The sequence below is a fragment of the Neophocaena asiaeorientalis genome, unplaced genomic scaffold, assembly GCF_003031525.2.
Source record: "Neophocaena asiaeorientalis asiaeorientalis breed wild unplaced genomic scaffold, Neophocaena_asiaeorientalis_V1.1 scaffold497, whole genome shotgun sequence".
In the NCBI taxonomy this organism is placed as follows: domain Eukaryota; kingdom Metazoa; phylum Chordata; class Mammalia; order Artiodactyla; family Phocoenidae; genus Neophocaena; species Neophocaena asiaeorientalis.
The window spans coordinates 1,404,960-1,429,311 of record NW_020174568.1 but is presented as its reverse complement, the minus strand read 5'-3'; the positions used below and the strand labels follow the sequence as shown (position 1 = coordinate 1,429,311).

Here is a 24,352-nt window from a genome sequence, read left to right as displayed (position 1 = left end):
CATCTGGAGCGTCCTGATGGACTTCCTGACATCACCGGAGAAGCTGCTTCCCCATGAACGGAGGGGCCGCACAGTTTGGGGAGTTTATCTGGGGCGAGGTGGGACGAGGTGATGGGTGCTGGACGTGCCTCCCAGAGGACATGGGGCGGGGAAGGCAAGACCAGGAGTCTGTACTGGCAGGTGCCCATGCTCCCTTGCAAACCTCCCCTCTCCTAGGGGTTTAGGGGGAAGCGCAGCGGCAACCGCACCCCTCCTTCTCCAGGTCCTAACCCCAATTTCCCAGCTTAAACAAGTACCAAATAACAAGGGCTGTGTGACTTCAAAATATTTCTTTTCCCAACTGATACAGTCCAGAAAACGCAACAGACACTGAGGGAATCTCAGGCTTTCCCACGTTTCGGGGTGGCTGGTTCTCCATGGCCGGGTGACACCAACAAGGGTTTCCTTGTAGTCAGTGCTCGGCCATCAAGGCGGCGGGCTTTCCTGATAAGCATTAGGGCCGAAGTGGCCGACTGGCTTGAGAAGGGATGAGCAGAGAGGGCACCTTGCTTATCTCACATAGAGTTCATGACCAGGAGAGCCCTGTACCCATAATAAACTCCACTCAGACTCAGCCAAAGGGTGGCCCCCAAGACCTCGCCAACGGTGCAAAGGAAAAGGTAACTGAAGGCTTCCTACAAGCCAGAGCTTTTGCAAGAGCAAAATAAAAGAAGACATTTAATTTTGTAAAATTATTAAAAAGAAAAAATACCAGATTAATTTTGGTAAAAAATAAAATACCATAATATCTACACAGTTATTTGAGACTGGTCTAGATATTAGAGCCATAGAAATAAAAGGAAAAAACTAGGAAGTATAAATATCGGGAAGAAAAATCATATGATTTTCTACCTAGAAAAACAGAGTACTAGTTAAAAATTAGAATAAGTAAGAATTTGAGAAAGGCTGACAATTTTTAAATAAATACATGAAAATCATTGGGTTTCCCATCTACCAGCAATAACCAGTTAGAAAATGTGATTAAAATTGGCTAATCATTAAAAAAACAAAGTTAATTCTCTAATTCACTGTATACACCGAAATTAATTCCCTAAGTATTAAAGATTTAAATGTTAGAAAAAAACCCTGAATAACCTAGAAGAAAATGTGAATAGATGTTTAATCTTGAGGTGGGGAATGGTCTTAAGAAGTAAATAACAAAGATTTGGTTACAGAAAAATGAAGTTCTCTACGTTAAGAACAGCAAGAAAACAAAACAGGAAATAATCTAGAAAAATACCTGCAGGACAAACTGGAGACTAAGACCTAATATCCTTGCTACGTAAGGACGTAAGAGACACAGCAGTAAAGAGAGACACATACTTTAAAAGAAAAACAGGCCAGGGGCAAAAATCAGGCAACTCACAAAAAAGGAAGAAAAGCAAACTGCTGTTAAATACATTTAAAAACGTGACACCTGACTAATATTCAAAAAAAGTACAATTTTAGACAGGAAAATTCCTTCTCCCTTCGTTGGTCTTTGGTGTCTTAGCAGATTAGCAGGGATGATCACAAGCCCGCTCAGCATGTTCAGCATGATGGCTACAAGCACTTTATCATTTCTGGTGGGGATATACATTTATGGCGGTGGTGTGGCGAGTCCTATCAAACACAAGAAGCTGCATATCCACTAATCTGACAAAAACACTTCTAGAGACTCTTTCAAGAAGATCACAGACATGCAAGATTCAGCTCCGAGTATGTTCATTACAGCGTTCCTTCAACAGAGAAAAACTAGAGACAACTGCACAGCCAGAGAGGGTTGGTTAGATAAAGTATGGTACATCGACCAATGCCGTAACCAACTGCAGCCCACTCCAGCCAGCCTGTCCTCCCTAAGGAGGAGGGCAAAGTGGAGATGCACAGGTAGAGCTCACAGCCTGTAGGTACAACTCCTTACACGACGGGGCTCTAATAACAGGATGAGAGGCTACAGAACATTTCCCCTCCACGTCACTAAAGGCCTATTTACAGCAGTACCTTTTACCTGGTACATTTTATGTCCAAATATCAAAAAGGAAAAAAAAATTACTAGATATCCTAAAAGGCAAAAACCAGTCTGAAGAGACAGAGCAAGCATCAGAACCAGACTCAGATACGGCAGGAGTGTCGGATCATCAAGCAGGGAATTTAAAACAACTATGCTAAGGGCTCTAACACACTTAAGCAGACAGCATGCAAGAACAGGTAGGCAATGCAAGCTGAGAGATGGTAAGTCCAAGAAAGGACCAAGGAGAAATGCTGGAGATCAAAACACTGTACCAGAAATCAAGAATTCCTTTTATAAGCTTATTAGTAGATTTAACAGCTGAAGAAAGAATCTCCGAGTTTAAGGATGTCTCAACAGAAACTTCCAAAACCGCAAAGCAAAGAGAACAAAGACTGAAAAAGAAAATAAACAAAAACCCAAAACGGAACAGAATATCCCAAAACTGCAGGATAACTACAAGAGGTGTAATATACACGTAACAGGAATATAGAAAGGAGAAGAAAGAAAAAAAGGAACAAAAGAAATATTTGACACAATAATGACTGAGAATTCTCTACCCTGAAAAATAACTCTTCAATAGTGAGAAAGAAATAAAGACTTTCTGAGACAAACAAAAATTGAGGGAATTTGTTGCCAGGAGACCTGCCTTGCAAGAAATGTTAAAAGAAGTTCTTTAGAGAGAAGAAAAGTTACATAGGTCAAAACCTTGATTCTACATAAACAAAGAAGGTTGGAGAAGGAATAAGTGAAGGAAAAATTTAAAAAACAGTTTGTTCAAAATAATAATAGCAACAATGTATCTAATTACATATGCTTATGTACATACCATATATATGTATTATCATATATATAAATATATACTTATGTATGTTTATATATAAGTTAAATGAATAACAGCAACGACAAAAAGGACAGGAGGAAGGAATTAGGATTATTTTGTGATTATAAGGTAACTGCACTACCTGTGAAACAGTAGTTTTATCTGAATGTGGACCTGGATTAGTTGTAAATGCATATTGCAATCTCTAGGGCAACCACACAAAAAAATTTTTTAAAGGTACAACCGATATGCTAAGACAGGAGAGAAAACGAAATCATTTAAATTGCTTAGTTAAAACTGCAAAAGGCAAAAAAAGGATGGAAACCAAAAACAGGAACAAAAATCAAAGAAAACAAATGTGGTAAATATTAATTCAACAATATCGATAATCACTTTGAATAGCAATAGTCTAAACGTACAAATTGAAAGACAGAGATGGTCAGGGTGGATCAAAAAAACAAGACCCTACTGTATGCTATGTACCGGAAACCCATTTTAAATATAAAGATATATATATAAGGAAAGATATACCACGCTAACACTAATCAAAAGAAAGCAGGAGTAGCTATACTAATTTCAGGAAAAGCAAACTTCAAAGCAAGGAAAGTTATCAGGGATAAAAAGGGGCATTACATAATGATAAAGGTGTCAATTCTCCAGGAAGATAACAATCCTTAACATGCACGCACCTAACAACAGAGTGTCAAAACACGAGAAGCAAAAACCGATAGCGCTACAAGGAGAAACAGGTGAATCCACTGTTACAGACTGGAGACTTCAATGCCCCACTATCAGAAATGAATGACCCAGCAGGCAGAAAATCAGTAAGGACCAAGCTGAACTCAACACCACCATCAATCAACTGGATATAATTGACATCGATAGACTACTTCATCCAGCAATGGCAAAATACACATTTTCTTTGAGGTCACATGAAACATTCACCAAGATAGATCACATTTCGGGCCATAAAACACACCTTAACAATGCTAAAAGAACAGAAACCATACAATGTCTGCTCTCAGACCACAACGGAATTAAACTAGAAATCAATATCAGAAAGATAATTGGAAAATTCCAAAATACTTGGAATTAACACAATTCTAATAACATTTGGTTCAAAGAAGAAACATCAACAGAAATCTTAAAATGTTTTCAAACAAATGAAAATAAAAATACAATTTGTCAAAATTTATGGGCTGCAGTGAAAGCAGTACTTAAAGGTAAATTTATAACACTGAATGCACATATCAGGAAAGAAGAAAGATCTAAAATCAATAAAGCAAGCTTCCACCACAGGAAACTAAAAGAGAAGAGCAAGTTAAATCCAAAGTAAGCGGAAGAAAAGAAGAAATAAAAATTAGAGCAGAAATCAATGAAGTTGAAAACATGAAATCAACAGAAAATAATCAACAAAGAGCTGCTTATTTCAAAAGATCAATAAACTCAATTAGCTTCTAACCAGGATAACCAAGAAAAAAAAGAGACGCGACACAAATTACTAATATTAGTAATGAAAGAGGGGACATTACCACAGATCTCATGGGCATTAAAAGGATAATAAAGAAATATTATGAACAATTCTATGCCCACAAATTTAATAAACAAAATGGACCAATTTCTTTAAAGACGCAATCTGCCAAAACTCTCACAAGAAACAATCTGAGTAGGCCTGTATCTGTTAAAGAAATTGAATCAATAATTAATAAACTTCCAAAACAGAAAGCACCAGACCCAGATGGGTTCTGAATTCTACCAACATTTAAGGAAGAAATTACGCCAAATTCTCTAACAATTTCTTTCAGAAGACAGAAGCCGGAGGGCTACTTTCTATCTCATTCTGTGAGGCCAGAATTATACTAATACAAACTAGACAAAGACACAGTAGGCAAAGAAAACTAAAATGTCTCCCACGAACATAGCTGCAAAAATCCTCAATAAAATACTAGCAAGTTGAATCCAACAAAGTATAAAAAGAACTATATAGCATGACCAACTAGGATTTATCCCAGATATGCAAGGCTGGTTTAACATTCAAAAATCAATTACTGTAATCCATCACCATCAACAGGCTAAAGAAGAAAAATCACATCCTCACATTAACAGATGCAGAGAAAGCATCTGACAAAATCAAACAATTCATGATTAAAAAAAAAAACTTCTCAGTAAGCTAGAAACAGAGTGACGCTTCCTCCACTTGAAAAGAGTGTTCACAAAACCCTTCAGCTAAACATCATACTTAATTGTGAGAAACGTGAAGCTTTTCCTAAGATCAGGAACAAGCAAGGATGTCCCCTCTAACCACAGCCTTTCAATGTCATAGTCAAAGTCCTAGCAAACGCAATTAGAACAACAAAGGAAAACAAAAGGTATATAGATTGGGAAGAAAGAAACAGAACTGTCTTTGTTTGCAGATTACATGATTGTCTATGTAGAAAATCTGAAAGAATCAACAAAAAACTACAACCAATGAGCAATTATAGCAAGGCTTCAGAATATAAGATTAATACATCAAAGTTAAATATTTTTCTACGTACTAGCAATGAACAAGTGGAATTTGACATTAAAAAATATAATACTGTTTACATTAGCATGTAAAAAAAATGAAACACTTAGGTATACATCTAACAAAATAAGTACAAGAGCTACATGAGGAATATTACAAAACTCTGGTGAAGAACGTCAAAGACGAACCCAGTGGAGAGATGTCCTACGTACATGGGTAGCGAGACCCGATACTGTCACGATGTTCCTCTCAACTTCTGGATTCAATGCAATCCCGATAAAAATCTCAGCAAGCTTTTTTGTGGATGTTGACAAACTGATTCTAAACTTTAGGAGACGCAAAAGACCCAGAATAGCCAACTCAACACTGACAGAAAAGAATAGAGACTGACGCTATCCGACTTCAAGACTTACTATAAAGCTACAGTACTGAGGACAGTGTGGGATTGGTGATAGGATATAAAAACAGATCAATGGAACATAATGGAGAGCCCAGAAATAGACCCACATAAACGTAGTCAACTGATCTCTGACGAAGGAGGAAAAGCACGACAATGGAGCAAAGACAGTCTCGTCAACAAATGGTGCCAGAACAACTGGACACCCACCTGTAAAAAGAAATGAATCTAGACACACCTTACACCCTTCACAAAAGTTACGTCAACAGGAATCACAGATCTAAATGTAAAATGCAAAACTATACAACTCTTAGAAGATAGCACAGGAGAAAATCTAGATGACCTTGGGTTTGGTGATGACTTTTGGATACAACATCAAAGACTGGTCCATGAAAGAAAGAATTGATAAGCTGGACTTCATTAAAATTAAAAATTTCTGCTCTGTGGAAGATGCTGTCAAGAGAATAAAAGGACAAGCCACAGACTCGTGAAAATATCTGCAAAAGACACATCTGATAAAGGACTATTATTCAAAATATACAAAGACCTCGTAAAACTCAACAATAAGAAAACAAGCAATTCGATTTAAAAATGGGCCAAATACCTTAACATACACCTCACTAAAGAAGACATACGGATGGCAATAAGCACATGAAATGATGCTCCACATCGTATGTCATCAGGGAGATGCAAATTAAAACAACAGTGAGATAACACTACATTCTATTAGGACGGTCAAAACACAGAACAATGACAACACCAAACGCTGGTGAGGATGTGAAGCAACAGGAACCCTCATCACCGCTGGTGGGAATGCAGAATAGCACAGCCACTCTGGAAGACAGTTCGGTGGTTTCTTACAAAACTAAACACACTCTTACCATACAATCCAGCAATCACACTCCTTGGCATTTACCCGATGGAGTTAAAAACTTACATCCACACAAAAAACCTGCACATGGATGTTCATAGCAACTAAATTTGGAAGCAACGAGATGTCCTTTAGTAGGTTAACGGGTAGATAAACTGTGGTCTATCCAGACAATGGAATATTATTCGGTGCTAAAAAGAAATGAGCTATCAAGCCATGAAAAGCCAGGGAGGAACCTTAAATGCATATGACTAAGTGAAAGAAGCCAGTCTGAAAAGGCTATATAGATTGTGCGATTCCAACTATATGACATTCTGGAAAAGGCAAAACTGTGGAGACAGTAAAAGGAACAGTGGCTGCCAGGAGCTGGGGGGAGGGAGGGCGGAACAGGTGGAGCACAAAGGATTTTAGGGCGGTGAAACTGCTCTGTATACTACACACATGCATACGTGTCATTACACATTTGCCCAAACCCACAGGATACGTAACCCCAAGGGTGAACAGTAATGTACACTATGTGCTTTGGGGAATGCAAAGTGTCAATGTGGGTTCATCAGTTGTAACAAATGTCCCATCTGGGGGGCGGGTGTGGATAACAGGGCGGCTGTGCATGTGCGGGGGGGCACGAGTATCGGGAAACCTTGTACCTTCTGCTCAATTCAGGCATGAACCCCAAACTGCTCTACAAACGAAGTCTATTTAAAAAATAGCTAAAAGTACCTCGGACTGATGAACGTGAACAGACTACAGCACTCACAACATAGGTGCAGTTCACACACGTAACGTCGAGAGCAAACAAAGTTGGACACGTGACTAGGTTCTGCACCATCTGTTTATTGCAAGTTCAAGACAGACATGCTCATCTACGGTGTGAGAAGACACGGAGGGAAGCTGGGGTGCTGGCACCCCACCATTTCCCTACTGGGTAGGGATTACAGGACATGTTCTTTCCAACCACCAAGCTGCAGAATTTTGATTAATACACTTGTCGGTACATTACACTATACTTAGATAAAAAGCTTGTTTTAAGGTCACAGTATTTCCGGTGTGGACAAGCCACGGCACGCCCTGAATCCTGCCTGTGGCCCTGATGCACCTCTAAAGGGACGTCACATCCTGAGGAAGCCGACACGAGGTGAAGAGTGTGAAGCACAGCACACCAGAGAAGTGGGCACCAAGCCTGCGGCTGAGGAGGCCAGGAGGGGCCGCGCCGTCACCACTGCACTGAGGATCCCAGCGCCCTGCGGGCCACCCAGGAGGTTCCGGTGACGGAGAAGCAGACACAGCTCCAAGTAAGGGACAGCTGCCCCCAAAGGAGCCCCGCCTCTTAGGCCGGGGAGCTTGTCGTCACCCGAGGGCCACGAGGGGCCGAGCTGGACCTCCCCCTGCTCAGCAGCATCCCCCGGGCATCGCCTAGGTGTCCGGCACCAGGAGGAAAGCACCCCTCGCCACGGGAAGCTCAGCACCCACTCGCAGGCAAGTGCAGCACGTGGCTCCCGAACCCAGTCACGTCAAACTGCTCCGGCAAGGCCGCGACATGAGCAAACGCAAATCCGGGCCAGGACCCGAGGACGCAGCAGGACCGGACGCTCCTCTCCAGCTCACGCAGCTTGGGGGAGGCCGGGCTGTGCAGCGGGCAGCCACACCCAGAACACCAGCAAGTGACTAACTTCCCGAGGTCGCGGAGGACGGGTTCCCGCCCTCTGCTCTGCCGCTAACCCAGCTCTCACCAGGGACACAAGCTCGGGCGGGGTGGGGGGGGAGCGCCGGGCAGCACCGCAGAGCCGCCAGCACCAAATGCCGCGGCCCTGCAGTCAACGCCTTCTCCCGCCGTCCACGCGTGACCGGGAGAGCGATGCCTGGATCCCCGTCAGGCCTCGGACGTGCAGTCCTATTTCACAACCCCGGGGCCGGTGCTTTCACAAGGACAAGGACAGGGGAGGCACCTGCTCTGTGGCCTCTTGGGAATGCGGAGAAACACGCCCGCCCCAAACCCTAACTGCATGCGACAGGGCGGGCCCAAGCCGCACGGACGGACGAGCGGGGAGCTCTGCGCCGGGCCGTCGCCATCCAGGTCTGCACACCCTTCCAGGCCGGGCCACGGAGTTGGCATTGCAGGATCTTCCGCCGTACCGTGCCGTCTCTGCCTCGTGCTCAACTCTCCTGTTTCAGGAGGGAAGCAGCCAGAGACGTGGAGCGTGACGGGGCCTGGCTGAGGGCCAGCGAGGCTGTGGACGGACAGTGGGCAGGCTGGCCTGTGCCCTGGGTCCCCAGCGCTGCCTGGCACGGAGGAGCAAAGGGCCTCTTCCGGACACCACAACGCTCCGAGGGATGGCAGCGGGGCAGACAAGGTCTGGGCCAATCTGGCAGCATTAAGGATTTTCTGGACAAAAGCTGCTCCCAGGACATCATTTCACTTTCAGACGCACGACAATTTCACCTACAGTCTCCTCTGCAAGCGCTCCTCTCGCAGGTGGGGGCCTTCCCTGTGCCGCCTCCCCATCCCCCCGTTTCCAAGCTCTGAGGAACACCAAAGGCCAGGGCCCAGCAGCAGAGCTCCCTTGGAAGTGGGTGGCCTTGGGGTGGTCCTGTGCGACCCTGAACACAGCGTGGTTATGGGAGGAGTGGACCGCCTTCCCTCCCAGGCTCAGTGGGCAACGCACTTGCAAAGGAGTCGGGCACCACCTAAAGGGGCCTTAACTGCATTTCTGATTAACTCACCGAACTCCCTGGTGTTCGTATGTGATTCCTACCGGGGGGAAAGCCGAGCTGCAAACAGATGGGGCTGTTAGGAAGCCGAGGCCTGAGGCTTTCCCTCCCTGACCTGCCAGGGGGCTGGAGTCTCTTTCCCCCCAGAAGTCCGCAGAGCGTGGCTGGCGGAGTGCACGGTCCTCAACACCACGTCAAAGGTGCATCTCACACTCCGAAGGCCCGGCCCGAAGTACCTGGAGAGTTCCCGCAGCAGCTCCGAGTGAAGCAGCCTCTGGGGCCTGACAGTTTCCTAAACGCGCCGTGGGGCAGATCACACGCACGGGACCTGGACACGGGCCGGCTGCCCGCCCTCCCGGGGGCCTCCCTGTACCTCCGCTCCTCTTACTGCAACCAAGTGGTTTCAAAGAGGCACCGAGGGGCAGACACCAGGATGGCCCTTCTGAAGCGTGGCCACGTGGCCTGTCCGCTCAGCGCGAACGCCCGCTCAGCCGGGCCACGGCCGCGGCCACCTCGCGCTGCCCCATCCCTGACAGTCCCTCACTGTCAGCCGCAGACAGAGTGCCGGTCACTCTGGTCCCAGAGAAAAGGGAAAATCCCAAAGGAAAGAGCTCACAAACTCCCTGCACCTTCTGCTACAGACACAGCACAAGACCCCCCCACCGATGGCTCCGGGGTCCCAAGGGAGGCTCTGAAGGGACCGGCTGCTGGGCTGTGCCCTCTTTCCTGGCTTGTGCACCGCAGCTTAGCTCCAGACGCTGCTGGGGGCTGGGAGGGCACCTCCAACCCCGCCTGACACCCAGAGAAGGGACAGTCTTCAGAGCCCAACCTGCTCTGAGCCTCTGGGGGTTGGTCCCCTTAGGAAAGCCGCCTCCATGGAGGAGCCCGCAGGCTGCTGCCCAGCTGTAGGGCGGGTCCCGGAGCCGCCCAGCCCTAGCAGAATGCAGCACTGCCTGCTCCCTCAGGCTCACCCGCTTTGGTCACTAGGTCCCCGAGCCTTCCAGCCCAGAGAGCATCCCAACTGCCCCTCAGGACAGAGGACATGCAGTGGGTCTGGGCTGCCCACGATGGGCACGGCGGCCTTGAAAGAAGGGCTCAGGGGTTCCACACTGCTGGGCAACCCTCTCCAAGATGCAGCCACTGGGACAATACAGGTACAGGCGCCCGTCCACAGAGTCTCAGCTCCAGGCAGCGGGGGTTTGTGCAGGAGGCCCATCTCCCCCGCCACGAGCGTCCCAGGCCAACACAAAAAGTGACGCGCGTCTGACAGAGCAGGAAGCCAGCGAGGGTGGAAGCCAGAAATGGTTGAGTGCCTAATTTGAGGTTGGTTCCCTAAATGCCTTTGTTCATTGAATCCTATCAACTCCATTTTATCATCAAAAAAGAGACTCAGAGGTGAAGTTGATGTCCCCAAATCACCGTGTAAGAGTGAAAGTGTCACAACCTGAACCCGTCTCACTCTAGAGTCCAAACCTCAAATATATTTGATTTCTAACCACCTACGTCTGTCCTCCAATCAGAGGAACATAGTTTGGGATTAATGCTAGGTTCATTCACAAAGGAGAGAATCCCCACGTCAGGGACGGACGATTAAACACTCAGAGGTGTTAAGAGGATCACGTGGAAGGGTCTTGTGGTGACACCAGCAGGAGGGAAGTCTGCCCAAGTCAGGACAGCTGGTGGTGTTTTAAAAGGCCTTTGCCAACTCAAAGCACCTCTCCGGCCATGCAGGGCTGGGCGGGTGGGAGGGTGTGAGACGAGGACAAGCCGGGGGCTGTCGCGTGCCCACGGGGCCTGTGTCCTCTCCGAGGAGCCGGCGTAGTGATGGCGGGTCTCCAGTCTCTGCTGCAGGGCAGGCGCAGATGGCTCTGAGATGAGACACACGTGGGCTCCTAAGGCCACAGAGCTGAGGCCACACAGGGGATCCCAAGTGCAAGGTCCCTGCACCCCGCAGCCCCTGACCGCAGCCCCTCCCCGTCACGTGGAAGGCGCTGCGCACGCGGGCCTCGGGGGACAGCTGGGAGCCACCGGCTGACAGAACAGGGACACTGCACTGTCTCCTTTGTCTTTTTATCCGCACATGCCCAGGTTTTTGGAGTGGGACTGCTAAGAAGTTATAAATTGTGCTTTTTATAGCTGCTTTACAAGAAGTAATTATTCATTCTCTTCTTCAGTTAAACGAAGACTTTGGTTTTAGAATGACTTGAATTAGTGCAATTTTAACAGGACTGCTCAAAAGCTGACAGCGAGGTAAAGATCTTGCTTTGATGCGCATGCTTCAAGCCTTTTTAAACCTCATCAATCCCATCACAGTGAAGTTTTTTAAAGGTAAGTTAGCACCATCCGTGGACTTTAGACACCGCTGCTTCCCTTGCTGAGTCCAGAAGGGAACATATCCAAACAACAAAACATTCCCGGGAGGCAAAACCACGCTGGCCCGGACCATGTGGTCACTTCAGGTGACGAAACGGAGGCTGTGAGAACCAGCATTCCAGGCAGGTGGAGGGAATCCCTCAGCTGCCGTGTGGGGATGCGGAGGCTGGAGGCGTCTCGAGGGGAGAGATGAGAAAGAAGAGGTGCTCGGGCAACAGGGCTGAGCCCTAACCTAAGGCGGGGGCGGGGGGGCTGCGCCCTAACCTAAGGTGCGGGGGCTGCGCCCTAACCTAAGGTGAGGGGGCTGCGCCCTAACCTAAGGCGGGGGGCGGGCGCTGGCAAAACACGTGTGTGAACACAGTGGGGGGTCAAAGCACGGTCTTCACCGGAATCACACCCAGGGGCCTCCAGCCCCGCAGGTTAATCCACAGACAGAAAGCTAGCCCTGGAAGAGCAGCCCGAGGGATGCGTGGCCCAGCAGCTCCCACACCTCCGCTCCCCAAAATGGGCTCAAAGGTCAGGTCCCGGGGAGCCCTGAGGACCACCCACCTCGACAGCGCTGCCCGCACAGCCCAGGGCGCCGGGACCTGCCCACCCCCATCCCCGCCCCGGGACGCAAAGTGGCAGCAGCGCCCACCACAGGACGAGTCTCAGGGAGCCATCCCGAGTTCTCACTTCTCCCACAAGGGTGGCTTTAACGTTTCTTTTGAAATACCAAACACTGACCACCTCCTGACCAGATATCCCACACACCTCCTGGGTGACTCGCACAGACCGTCACTCTCAGGAACTGTCCCCTGGACTTGCCATTCCTGCCTCTCCCACCCGAAGTCAGGCTCCCCGGATACAGCACAGCTCCCAGTGGGATGAGGAGGCAGGTGCCCCTCTGTCCCCTGTCCAGTGGGCTCTGGTCTTCGCCCTGGAGTTGAGAGTCCCAGCAGAGGCTCGCGCACGGAGCGGGAGGCCTTCACCAGGAGACGCTGGCTGCTCCGGTCCTGCATGTGTCCGCTGGGTGAGCCTCCCGCCACCAAGGCTGTGAGCAGGGCCCTGTGTCTGTCCCTGTCCCTGTCAGCCCCTAACGGGTCTGTCTCCTTACAAGGCCTCGATCGACCCTGAGGGGTGGCTGGGTCCCTGCTCTCGATCTTGAGTGACGGCACAGAGCACGAGAGCCCAGGGTCTCCCTCAGGGTGGGCTGGGCAGAGGGGCGAGCACGAGGAGCTCTGTCCGCCTGGCCTCGCACTCTGCAGGCTGCGTTCCAGCCTCACTCAGGAGGAGAGGGAGCGAGGGAGGGGGAGGCCTGACCCTGCATCCAGGGAACCTGCAGGGCCAGGTGACAACTGGAATTAGCATCAGAACGCCTTGATGGAAGGAAGAGGGAAGAGTTGAAACCCTGAATGAAAACAGATGACTCCTTGTCAGGCTGAACAATGGAACGAGACATAAATAGCAGCTGCGACAGCCTGCGCAGAACAGGCCAACTGTGCTCAAAATGGAGCGCACGGTGCTCACAGCCCTGTGGACAGCTTGGCACCACAGCCAAGCTCTGCTCTGAGCAGAGGACACAATCACAGGGAGCTGGACGTGCACTCCAAGGTCAGGATCTGAGCTGGAACCCAGTTCTGTGTTGACAACTGCGTGTGGAAAGAGACTGACAGAGACACAGGACACGAGGATGGAGGAGGGCCAGGCCCGTGCCAGCCTCGGGCGAGCGACGCAGCCTCTTAGCGCTGTGCTCTGCTAGGGAGCCGCCGACCAAAGCCACCGTGCTGGCCAGGAACAGTAATAACCACTTGCGTGAGTTCTCTCACAACAGGAGATCATGACGGGAACTCGGAACTAACACGCTACCACCGGCTGGAAGGATCTGGGAGGGATCGAAGGAGGGAGGCGCCGCCAGCCCAGAATAAGCTCTGCCAACCTCCCAGAAACCCTCACACTGGAATCCATCTTGGCTGAGAGATGTGTGTGCCACCAGGAAGGGCCCTGACGCAGACCAAATACAGGCCGAGAAAGATGACCAGCCAAAGACAACCCGGGAACAAACCCAATCACCAAGGAACCTGAGACCGCAAGCCACGTGGCGGGGCAGTCCTCCTGGGTCCCTCACCTGCTGCCCTCCTCCCGGGCGCCCCTTCCCCGTGAAGTCTCCTGCTCCATCAGCACGTGCGTCTCCTCGGACAGTTCATTTCCGAGTGTTAGACAGGAGCCCACTCTTGGGCCCTGGAAGGGGTCTCCCTTCCTACAACAGCTTCAACATTGGGAAGACAGGCTCCCACCTCTCCCCAGGGACCCTGGCGGGCAGTCATGAAGGTAATTAATCAATCGATGAGGTAACTCATTACTGCCATCGGGGAGAAGTGGGTGTTCCAGAGTTCCAGGTGCCCCTGCCCTCCCAGCCCTGGGGTGGGAGCAGGTGAGGAAGCCAGGAAGGAGGCACATTCACGAGGCCTGAGGCCACCACCTCTGTCCTCTCCACACTGCACCCCCGAGGCCGGCAGGACAGAAACCAGGCCCCTCCACATCTCACCCGCACCCTGGGACGAGCGCACGGGAAACACTACTGGTTTGTCACTAAGCGGGTCCCGTGGCCTCACTGGCCAACTCAAGTGGCCCAGGCACACGCATCCCCCTCCTGTGCTCTCCAAGAGGGTGTGACGGGCTGGCCTCTGGGCCCGGCTCCCACTCCCAGGACCCGCAGGGGTCTCTGCCACAGTCTCCCCAGCAAGCCCCCTCCCAGGGCCCATAAGCCCTGGACACAGTGACTCAGGTAACGAGGGCCCCGCTCCCGTTACCTGCAGACGCCTGTGGGGCTGGATGCCCTCTCCTTCCACCCGGCAGACCCTCAGGAAGGAGAAACCACTGCTCTCCCCGCGGGGAGGCACAGGGAGGGCCCCGCGCTACGCCCAGGCTCCCTGCGGGGGCTGCGGCGAAAGGGCGGCGCTGGAACCCACCTTACCTTGCCGAAGGTCAGACAGTCCTTGTCCTGGTCTCTGTCCTTCATCTCGAAATCATAGAGTGCTTTGCCCTGGGGCGGGGCCTGGGGCAGGGGCCGCACACCCTGGACGTGGCTGGCGGGCAGGAGGCCGTGGTACCAGTGCTCGTCCACCCGGTGCTGCAAGACCATGACGTCCCCCTCGCTGAGCCTGAGGTCCCCGGGCTCCTTTCCCTCGCAGCTGTGCAGGGCTTTGCTGGGGGACGGCTGGGGAAGGCTCTGGAAGCAGAACACAGCGGTTACTCAGCAGCTGCCCACCCGGCCCGTCTGGCACCTGGTCTGAGGGGCCCCCAAGTCTGAAAGCCCAGGTTGGGGAGATACCTCAAGGGAGCAGCCCCCCACTCCAGGAACACGGGGCCAGGCCCTGTGGGACAGGGGGTCTGCAGAGGGTCCCGCGACAGGCCGCAGGCCTCCACGCGGGCTGCCACGCTCCGCATTGGAAGGACGCTGAGGAGGGTGCTGGGAGACCTTCATTCGAGGCGCAGAGAGAGACGGGACCCCTCACCGGAAGGAGACGGAATCCCCCCGCCCGGGCTCTGGCTCCAGAAAGTTTTACTCACTACTCCGTGCTGACCTGTCATACCCTGGGTGCTATTTCTATCCGCCAGATTTCCGACAACTACATGCCACAGTGTCCCTTCCCTGAACCTCCACGGCGACTCAGAACGTGCATCCAGGGGCTTTTCGAGCTGAGGAGACAGGCTTGCAGGACTGTACTGCGCCCTCCCATGTCACTGCCTCACAGCTAGGGGCCCAGGCTCGAGGTCCACAAGGGACCCCCAGGGCTGAGAGCTCTAACGAGGGGTTCCAGCCATCACGGACCCCTGCCTCCCACCCGCCATGGCTCCCAGCTTCCTGAGGCCACGACAGCCTCGTCCACAAGTACAATTTCAAGAGCCTGAGACAAGGATCCTCTTCAGGTCATGGGATGCTCCCACCCTCCTGTCAAAGGTCAGCCAACCCACCCACCTGTCTGACCTGCCATCCGGCCACAAGCAGAGCCCTGGGCTCCCTGCTCTTCAGCAACAAGGGGTCCGGGTTTCTCTCCCCCTTCTCTGCAGCAGCCAAGTTCCGCTCAGCTGAGCAGCCTTGTCAAAGGTAAGTTGCCCACCAGGAAAAGCACACGGAGCCTCACCTCGTCCCTGTGTCCACACCCAATGGCTCCCCAACAGAGGCCATGTTTCCTCCCCAGGGCTGCCCGGCCAGGGATCCCTCTGGTGCTTGAATCCACCTACACAGAGGCACGAAGCCGCTGCATACAAGAGGCTCTCCGAGGAGACACGACAGCACTCAGGCCGGCCTCTGCGCCCATGCCTCCGCAACACCCGGGACGGCAGTGGAGAGAGGACATGCGGCAGAGGGACACTCGGCCACCACCAGCCAGGGCCACAGCAGCAACAGATGGCTTTCCTGGAAGAACCCAAGCGGGAAAAGCCACAGCCAGCTCTGTGCTGGGGGCACGACGGGCGAGCTCAGGGAGAGCGATGGCCAGGAGAGAAAGAGAGCCACGCGACTCCACGGCCAGAGGGCAGCGAGCCCTGCCGGCGGCACTCCATCAGGACATTCGGTCCCCCCACACACACCGCCCCCCATCTGGCAACACCTGGAGACATTTCTGGTTGTCATTCTGGGAGGTGGGTGCTCAGGACGGGCCCACCCAGAGCTCCTGGCTGAGCGTCCGTCTGAACCTCGCCCAGCCCCTGAGGTTAAATTTCCCAAAAGAAAGGAGCTTCCTCATCCTACGTGAACTTTCAGTCCGTCACAACTAGAAGCCTTTGTTTTCACAATGGGCGTGTTTCACCAGTGACCCTGGAGAAGCTGGGACACCCATCAAGGTGAGAGGGGTCGGGGGATCTCCTGCTGCCCGGGAGCGTGGGCTCGGGGAGCGCACCGCCCCCATCCTTTCACATCCCCCCCCCCAAGGGCCACGCTCGAGAGCTACTCTCTCACAGCCACAGATGGAGGCCAGCGGGGGGTGGGGGGGGTAAATGCGAGCAGAAGGGCGGGACCCACCCTCCACGCATGCGGGCCCCGCGCCGCCACGCCCTCCCGCGCCCCTCCACGCCGCCCTGTGCAGGGGACGCTGAATTTCCACTCGGGCCTGCCCCCCACCCAACGGCCCCGACACAGAGGCCGCGGGCACACACGGAGGGTCAGCGGAGAGGCACCGAGGTGCCGCCCCAGCTCCGACCCGTGTGGCCCACACTCGCGTGCGGGCCCCAGCCTCCCGGGCCGGCCTCTACCAGCCTCTAGGCTGGCTGTGACCTCAAAGTTCTGCGCTTCCAACTTCCCTCCCACGGGGTGACTCGGGTCAACCCAACTGCAGGCTCCACACCCCTGCCTAGCCCTGCGCGCCTCACCCCCGCCGCCCAGGGCCCTCCAGGGGCCCGCGCGCCCGGCTTCCACCCCACCGCCCGGCCCTCCCCTCTCCCGCCTTGGCCCTGGGCCCCGCGCTCCCCCACCTCCTGGGGTCCGCAGGGCGCCCTCCGCCCACCGTGGTGCCTCCGCTAAACCAGGGACTCCAGAACAGGCCGCAGCGCTTGCCCGGCCGCCCCGGGCGCTCCTGAGACACGCTGAGCAGAGAGGCGAGTGAGAGAGCGGCCGACGACAGATGTGTCCCGGCAACCGCTGGGAGCCGCGTGCCTTGGATCTGGGAAAAGCCGACCGAGCCTGGGAGAGGCGCCAGTCACCTCCCGGGCGGGGCAGGAGCGGGCCTCTGCCACAGCCTCAGGCAGCCGCCCTGACCCCGAGGTCAGAGCGCGGGGCGGGAGCCAGCAGGCAACCTCGCCGGCTCCGGCCGCGCCGCTGAGGCTCCCGCGGGCAGCGGACCAGGAGGCGGCGAGAGAGCGCGAAGGCGGGCGCAGACAGGCAGCGCGGGAGACACCCCTCACTAACCCCCGCCCCAGACCGCCAAGACCAGCCTCTGCCGGCGCAAACGGAGAGGGCGGAAGCCGCTTAAACACTCGGGCTGCGCTCCTGGGAGTGAAGAGTAAGAGACGCCGCTAGAGGGGCAGCTGCCCCTGGACCGCCCTCTCAGCCCGGCCCCGCTCAGAGCGGGTGGCTCTCGGCACCTCCAGCCTCTCATCTTCAGAGACCTTGATGACATGAGCAGATCAGTGCACGATGAGGGCCCAGGGCAGCCGGACGCTCTGACAGGGGAAGACTCCACAGACGTCACGGCAGCAGCCAGAGGACCCCTGAGAGCAGCCCCCGGCCCAGGCTGAGGACGTCCACGGGGTCTCTGCAGCCGGGCCCTCTAAGGTCTCACCGCGCACTTCACTGGGAACCGCCCAGTTGAACACTGCCATGGAGCCCCCCTCGGGAGGCTTGAGACATGCAGGAAACAAAGTACAATGAAAGGAAAATGCAACTGGGATGCCTAGAGGATAATTAACACAGCCACCCCGTGGGGCGTTCGTGATAATGAAGACAGATGCCATCAATCTCACGGCTCACGACTCGGACGTGCAGAAGCCAGGGGATCTCACGCGTGCACAGCAGCCCCAGCTCTGTCTCACTGGGATCGACACGTAGGCGGGCTTTACAGATGCCCTGCTTGCACCAGGCTGCCCACGAGGCTCCCGAGGGCGCTGCCCCGGACCAGGTCTCACTGCCCAACCCCCCAGCAAGTTGGGGTGAAGAGTGTGGACAAGGAACTCACTCAGCCTTTAGACCGGAAGGACGCACCGGTTCTCCTCCCACGCTGCTCCCCGGGCGACACGTGTTACCAGTGGGGGCCCCGGGACTATCTGCCCCCAGGACAGACACCACCTGCTTTCATTTGCTGTTGCATCCCTGACCCTGGCCCGGTATAGAGCACACGCTCAAAACACCTACCGAAGGGATAACCCTGTGGGCTGCCAAGCCAATTCCCAGACAAGGCCTGGCTGAGGGCCTCGGGCTAGAAGGACTTTTCCCAGGATGGGAGGTCCAGGATCCATGCAGCTCTAAATCCTGTTGTTAACACCAGCCGGGCCCTGGTGACCGGAAATCCCAGTGATCATTCAAAGAGGAGCCAGGCTGAGCGAAGGCTTGGAGATGGAGACCCAGGGCCTGGCCTCCTGGGGAGACACAGCCCGGTGAGGTCCCTGCAGCGTGAGCGGGCCCCAGGGAGAGAGCGCCCAGTGCCAACCAACCAAGCGTCGCGGGATCTGAGGAGGCAGCAGAGACAGCCAGTTGTCCCCCGAGTCCACCTGATCCTCCTGTCGGGGAGAACATTCCAAGTTTCAACCGGGGCCAAGCTCACCAGCAAGAACCCCACCCCCCAGCCTTGCTCGCAAAGAGGCTTGGCCACACGTCAAAATTCCAGTCAGTGGAGACAAGCGACAGGGACTTGTGCCAATTCTAGCCCACGTTGTGTTTGGTAAAGACATTTTTTTTTTGTCTTTATCGAATTTGTTACAACGTTGCTTCTCCTTTTTTTATGTTTTGGTTTTCTGGCGTGAGGCATGTGGGAGCTTAGCTCCCCGACCAGGGATCGAACCCGAACCCCTCTCATTGGAAGGCGAAGTCCCCACCACTGGACCACCAGGGAAGTCCCCTGTAACGCCATTTAGAAGGAAATGCCAATTCCTGTCCCTCCGCTCCTGTGGCTTGAACAGCATGGTGGGGGCGGGCGGGGGCAGCCTTTTCCACCAAGATTACACTCCGAGCAAAGGAGGGAAGGCCCCAGGTCCTCAGATGACGCTGTGGAGCACAGCCTGGATGTCACGTGCAAAAAGGAAACTTTATCCTGATTGAGCCGCCATGTTTTGGGATCTTCTCATCAGCAGCTTGGCCTGTATCCTGACTAATCCGGGGGATGTGAGGTACAATTTATGATTTCTATGCTCATCAAGCCAAACCGTTCACTCTGACGTCGCCGTGGAGGTTGTCACACGCATACTTTCCTTCTAACACGGACACTCTCAGATTTACAGTTACCTGAAAAGGCACGCGTTAATAGTGTATTTAACCAGAACATCCCTGTTTGTCTCCCAGTTTACAAATTTCACCTGTAATGAAGCTGTCACTATCTCACACTCCAGCTGGGAGGTCCCTGGGCTTCACTTTTCTTGTTGGTTACATTTCAAGTTCCTTCTTCCCTGTTTCTTATTAAAAGCTACCCTTGGATCCTAGCTCTCTCTTCGACCCCTTCATTCTGATGATTTCTTCCTTCCTCGTGTTTGGACGCTCGCTTCTCCGAGAATTTATGGAACAGCACGCTGCACCAGGTCCCGCACCGGGCTCTGTGCTGCAGGGAGTAAAGCATCCCCCACCCAGAAGGTCACGGAAACATGCGACTGAGACAAGCGCACGATGTGTCCCCACGCAGGCGGGCTGAGGACCCACCAGGGCTGCCCTGTGATGTGACCACGAGGGGAGAAGCTGCCTTCAGCTGAGTTTCATGTTTCAGTGAGATTCAGGAGGCCTAAAGAACAGGCGTATCTTTCTTTTTCTTCTTCACCTTTTTTTTTTTCCTGTTCCCAACTCGGGCAAAGGCTGTCTTCTCAAGTTTCTGCTCCACTCCCTTGGCAGCGGATTCACCCATGTTCCTGGTATTCTGGAAGCTGTTTACGGCCCACATTCGTGGAAATGCTGGGAGTGAGGATAACTGTGCCAGACAGCGGGCGCACTCACACTGGACAGTCTGCACGTGGCCGGGCTCGGGCTCACGCTGATGAGGGTCCCCAGGGACACTGCTGGCGGGGACACCGTCACCTTCATTCCGTGACACGGAAAGGGCCTCCACTACTCGGTGCGCTCCCTTAGGGCCCGGCCCAATCCCAAGTCCACTGAGGCCCACCGGCGTCAAAAGTGCCAGCAGCTCCCAAGAACACTGCTGTGTCCCTGGGCACCCGCTTTTCAAAGTTCCCACAGGACCAGAGAACGCCTGCCGCATTCCGGCCGACACAGCTTCACAACGCTCTGTGTCGACGGCAAGCTCCCCGTTTCTGGTCTGTCTTGGTGGCGGTGGCCGCTTTCCGGCCTGTGTCCACCGCAACCTCCGCGTTTCCAGTCAGTGTGTGCGCTGATGGAGACGCAGCGGGAGGAGCCTCTCAGGCACCCTCGTGTCGCAGTCTCTGGGGCGGGGGGAGGGGCGGCCTCAGATCCTGGCGGCCCGGGCAGTCCGGGCTCAGCTCCTCCCCACGACGGCCCCTCGGAGCCTCCACACGGAGGAGCGCGGAGATGTCCCTGAGCGGCCTGACGGCGAGTGCCCACCTGCGCTCCCGCCCCCGACCAAGGGGATGGCGCATCGGCTCCACGAAGAGGCGCCTGGTCCCGCGTGGGCGCCAGCCGGAGGGCGGAGGGGACACGCAGATCCAGGAGCGGCGCAAGGCAGGCCGCTCGCGAACCCCGCCCTCCACGTGGGATGACCCGACCCAGGATGATCTCCAAGCCGGCCCTGTGTCTGTGTTGGGTTTCCGCGCAGGAGCGAGAGGGCCGACAGCCAGGTTCCCCGCCCAGGAGCCCCTGCTCCCCATGCACCTTCGTCGCAGGTCCCTGGGGGCTGCCCCACCCCACTGTCCGCCCATCCCCACCCCGGAGGCCTCACGTGCCCCACAGGTCCTGGCGGCAGACCCTGGGCCGGTGCTGGGCTTTGCTTCCCACGCACCCGCTGGGGGAGGAGTGCTCTGTAACGTCCGGTTCACAACGAAAATCACAGTTCTTCTGACAAGTATGGAAAGGTGAGGTAGGAGGTCAAGGGGAGCAGCGGCCAGCTTCAGAGCCTGAGCCTCCCCTCATCCCAGGGCAGCAGGGCGCCCAGCCACGTGCGGAGCAGGCTCTCCGCTCAGCCCTGGCTCACCCACCAGAGGTCATCAAATCCATCCTCCCACTTTCCCAGGAACACCAAGAGGCTAAAACTGGTGGTATGTAGGGAGCTTTTTGTCTCTTAATGGAGAAGCCTCTAGGGAGAAGATTCGTGGAGGATGCTAAGGCAAACAAGTGTTCCAGGAGCCTGGCCATGGTCCTAGAAAAGGCAGACGCTTCTAAGTATAGAAGATGGCCAATAAGGAGCCCACCGCTCCACCAGAAATACGGGTCAGATGAGTGCAGTGAGGACGTCCCGGCCTGGCACTTGCACACGGCCCGCTCTATATCGCATCGGATGGAAGTCAGATCAGAAAAGTCTAACCCTTGTGTGACACCCTCTCTCCCCTGCTTTGCTTCCAAAGGACCCCCTTTATCCTGACTCACAGTCACTGTCACCCCTTTGTCAGGACCGGCCGCTTTCTCCTGAGCACCTGGGCTGCACTCCTTACAACCCACCGGATCCTCACAGCAGCCTTATGAGGCTGGCCTTTGTTACTGATACTCTGCAGGCAGGAAGCTGAGGCACGGTGCATTTCAGTAACTCGCCCGGGTCCCAGAGGTGGTGAGGGCACTAGGCGGTCTGCCTCCCAAGCCCAGCGCACACCCGCCACTCACGCTGCCCCTGAGAACAATGCGACCGCTTATCTAGCTGCTACCCCGAGCCATGCATGCCAGGTAACCTGATTACTGCTCACAGGAACCCTTTGGAGTAGGAGTCATAACTACCACTTTTTAAGTGAGGAAAGTTAAGAGGCAAGTCAGCTCCAGGATGTCATGGGGCTGGGTAAGAGGGGGCCGACACTTAGCTCTTCACCACCACCCACATCGGAGAGAGGGGGACCCCCAACAGAGCCCTGATCCTTCTCTGTTTAGCATGGAAGGAAAAGGAAAGGTGGATCGTTGACCATTAGGCCGGGAGGGTCCACACCTGTGTTTGCATTTATCCAGTTTAGAGAAGAACTGCTCATTTTTCCACTTTCTGGAAAGACACGCCCATACTGCAGGCTGACTGGGAGAAGCTCCTAGTCACATTCTGGACAGTGGTTACCAAAGGAGAGTGTGACGGAGTCCCTGGAGGGGTCTCTTTGGTGGTGTGCATGCCCAGGTGCTCCCCGCGGGGGATGAGGGGCTCCCCCCCAGCCCCAGGACTGCTCTGGCCTCGATCCCGGGATGCTCAGCCAGTCATATGTCCGACACATTCCACCCGGCCTCCTGCGGGAAGTCCACTCACCAGAACCTGCTTTATGGGGTAAGAGGGGATCTTGCACTAGGATCTCCAACCACCTTGGAAGAAGGCCTGGGTGTCAGGAAGGAAAGCAAAGGCTTCCCATCAGCATCTGTCCTTTTTTCCAGAAGGTTCCTTTTAGGCCCTTATTTCAGCCCACACTAAACACCACATTATCTTTAAATACTTTTTAAAACATCATTGTTTCAATGCTACCAAAAAAAAAAAAAGAGTAATACAGGAAGGTAAGGGGAAAATAAGGTGTTTGTAAATATCCAGGTTTAAAACAAAATAAGTTTCCTTAGGAATCCAGCTCTGAGGGCCAGAAGGGAGACCGCGTTAGAGCAGACCCCAGGCCCTGGAGGAGTCTGGGGGTGGCTGTGCATCAACATATTTACGGGCCTGGCTCTGCCACATTCGTCTCCTCATGTGCAAAACGGGCATCTTAAAGTGCCTCTCTCCCAGGGATCCTGTGAGCCTAAACGAGGGGACATCCCTCTGTCGCTCACACGAGTGCCTGGAAGCAGCAAGTCCGATGCGTGGTTACATGTTGGTGTCAGAAAGCGAGATGGGACGTGTCCTCCAAACTTGTCCATATCACATGAACACAAAACGTATACACAGGCGAGCTCTGTGGAAACAAAGACCTTAGCCGATAAATCTGATGAGGACAATTTTTTTTTCTTTTTTTTTTGGCCACGCCGCATGGCATGTGGGATCTTAGTTCTCTAACCGGAGATCGGACCCTGTGCCCCCTGCAGTGGAAGCGTGGTGTCTTAACCACTGGACCATCAGGGAACTCCCCGACATATCATCTTTTGGTATTATGTGGCAGCATCAGTTACAAGACGGACATGTGGAAGCGTGGTGTCTTAACCACTGGACCATCAGGGAACTCCCCGACATATCATCTTTTGGTGGTATGTGGCAGCATCAGTTACAAGACGGAAAGGGGGAAACTTCCTGGTGCAGCTTTGCTCCAAACATATTCTGAGTGCTAGAGAGCCAGCCAGCTACGTGCTGTCGTGCCCACGGGAAGTCCCTTCTCGCCTTCACTCTCCCGTGTGACTTTAGAGTGAAAGGGGGTAGACCCTGGGCGCCAGTGCCCATTCCTGTGGCGCACCTGCCAGGAAGCAGACGCAGGGGAGGTGGCCGCTCCAGCCAGCCAGGTTCGGCTACACTCGCGGCCCAGGGCCCCGTGCCGTGCAGCACTCCCACGCTGATGGGGCAGGGGAGCCATGCTGCACTTGCCTTCTGCTGGCTGCCATGCCAAGGCCTGGCTTCACCCTTCCTTCCCCCACGAGAATAGCTCAAAGGAACCCAGCGGTTTCCGATCATTTATTATGCATGGCAGGAAACGCTTCCAAACGCTGGTGAGGACACCATTAACATACCATGTAAAATTCAAGAGCGTGGCTTTCCTTGCCGCCCACACAGGCACTGGGCCACCGCCTGCTGACCCTGGGAGGCCGTGAGACCGCTGAGCAGAGAGGCAGACGCTCCCGCCTCCTGCCCGACAGATTAAAGCAGGTCCTGCGCACCGTGGGCGGCCCAGCCCGCTTAGCACTGCAGGGAGAGCTGAGAAAGGCAGCCCAGCACCACTGGAGGCACCCGCCTCCGTCCAGCAGGGGCTGA

The 24,352-nt window shown here is 53.9% G+C and overlaps 1 protein-coding gene across 1 annotated transcript in view; it reads right to left on the bottom strand.

Annotated features, from left to right (window-relative positions):
• Positions 1 to 24,352, bottom strand: part of SH3RF3 (SH3 domain containing ring finger 3) — a 201,272-nt gene that overhangs the window by 88,252 nt on the left and 88,668 nt on the right. Inside the window, exon 3 of the mRNA XM_024757983.1 lies at positions 14,662 to 14,893. Coding sequence (XP_024613751.1) covers positions 14,662 to 14,893 — 232 coding nt within the window. The remainder of the gene's footprint in view (positions 1 to 14,661; positions 14,894 to 24,352) is intronic.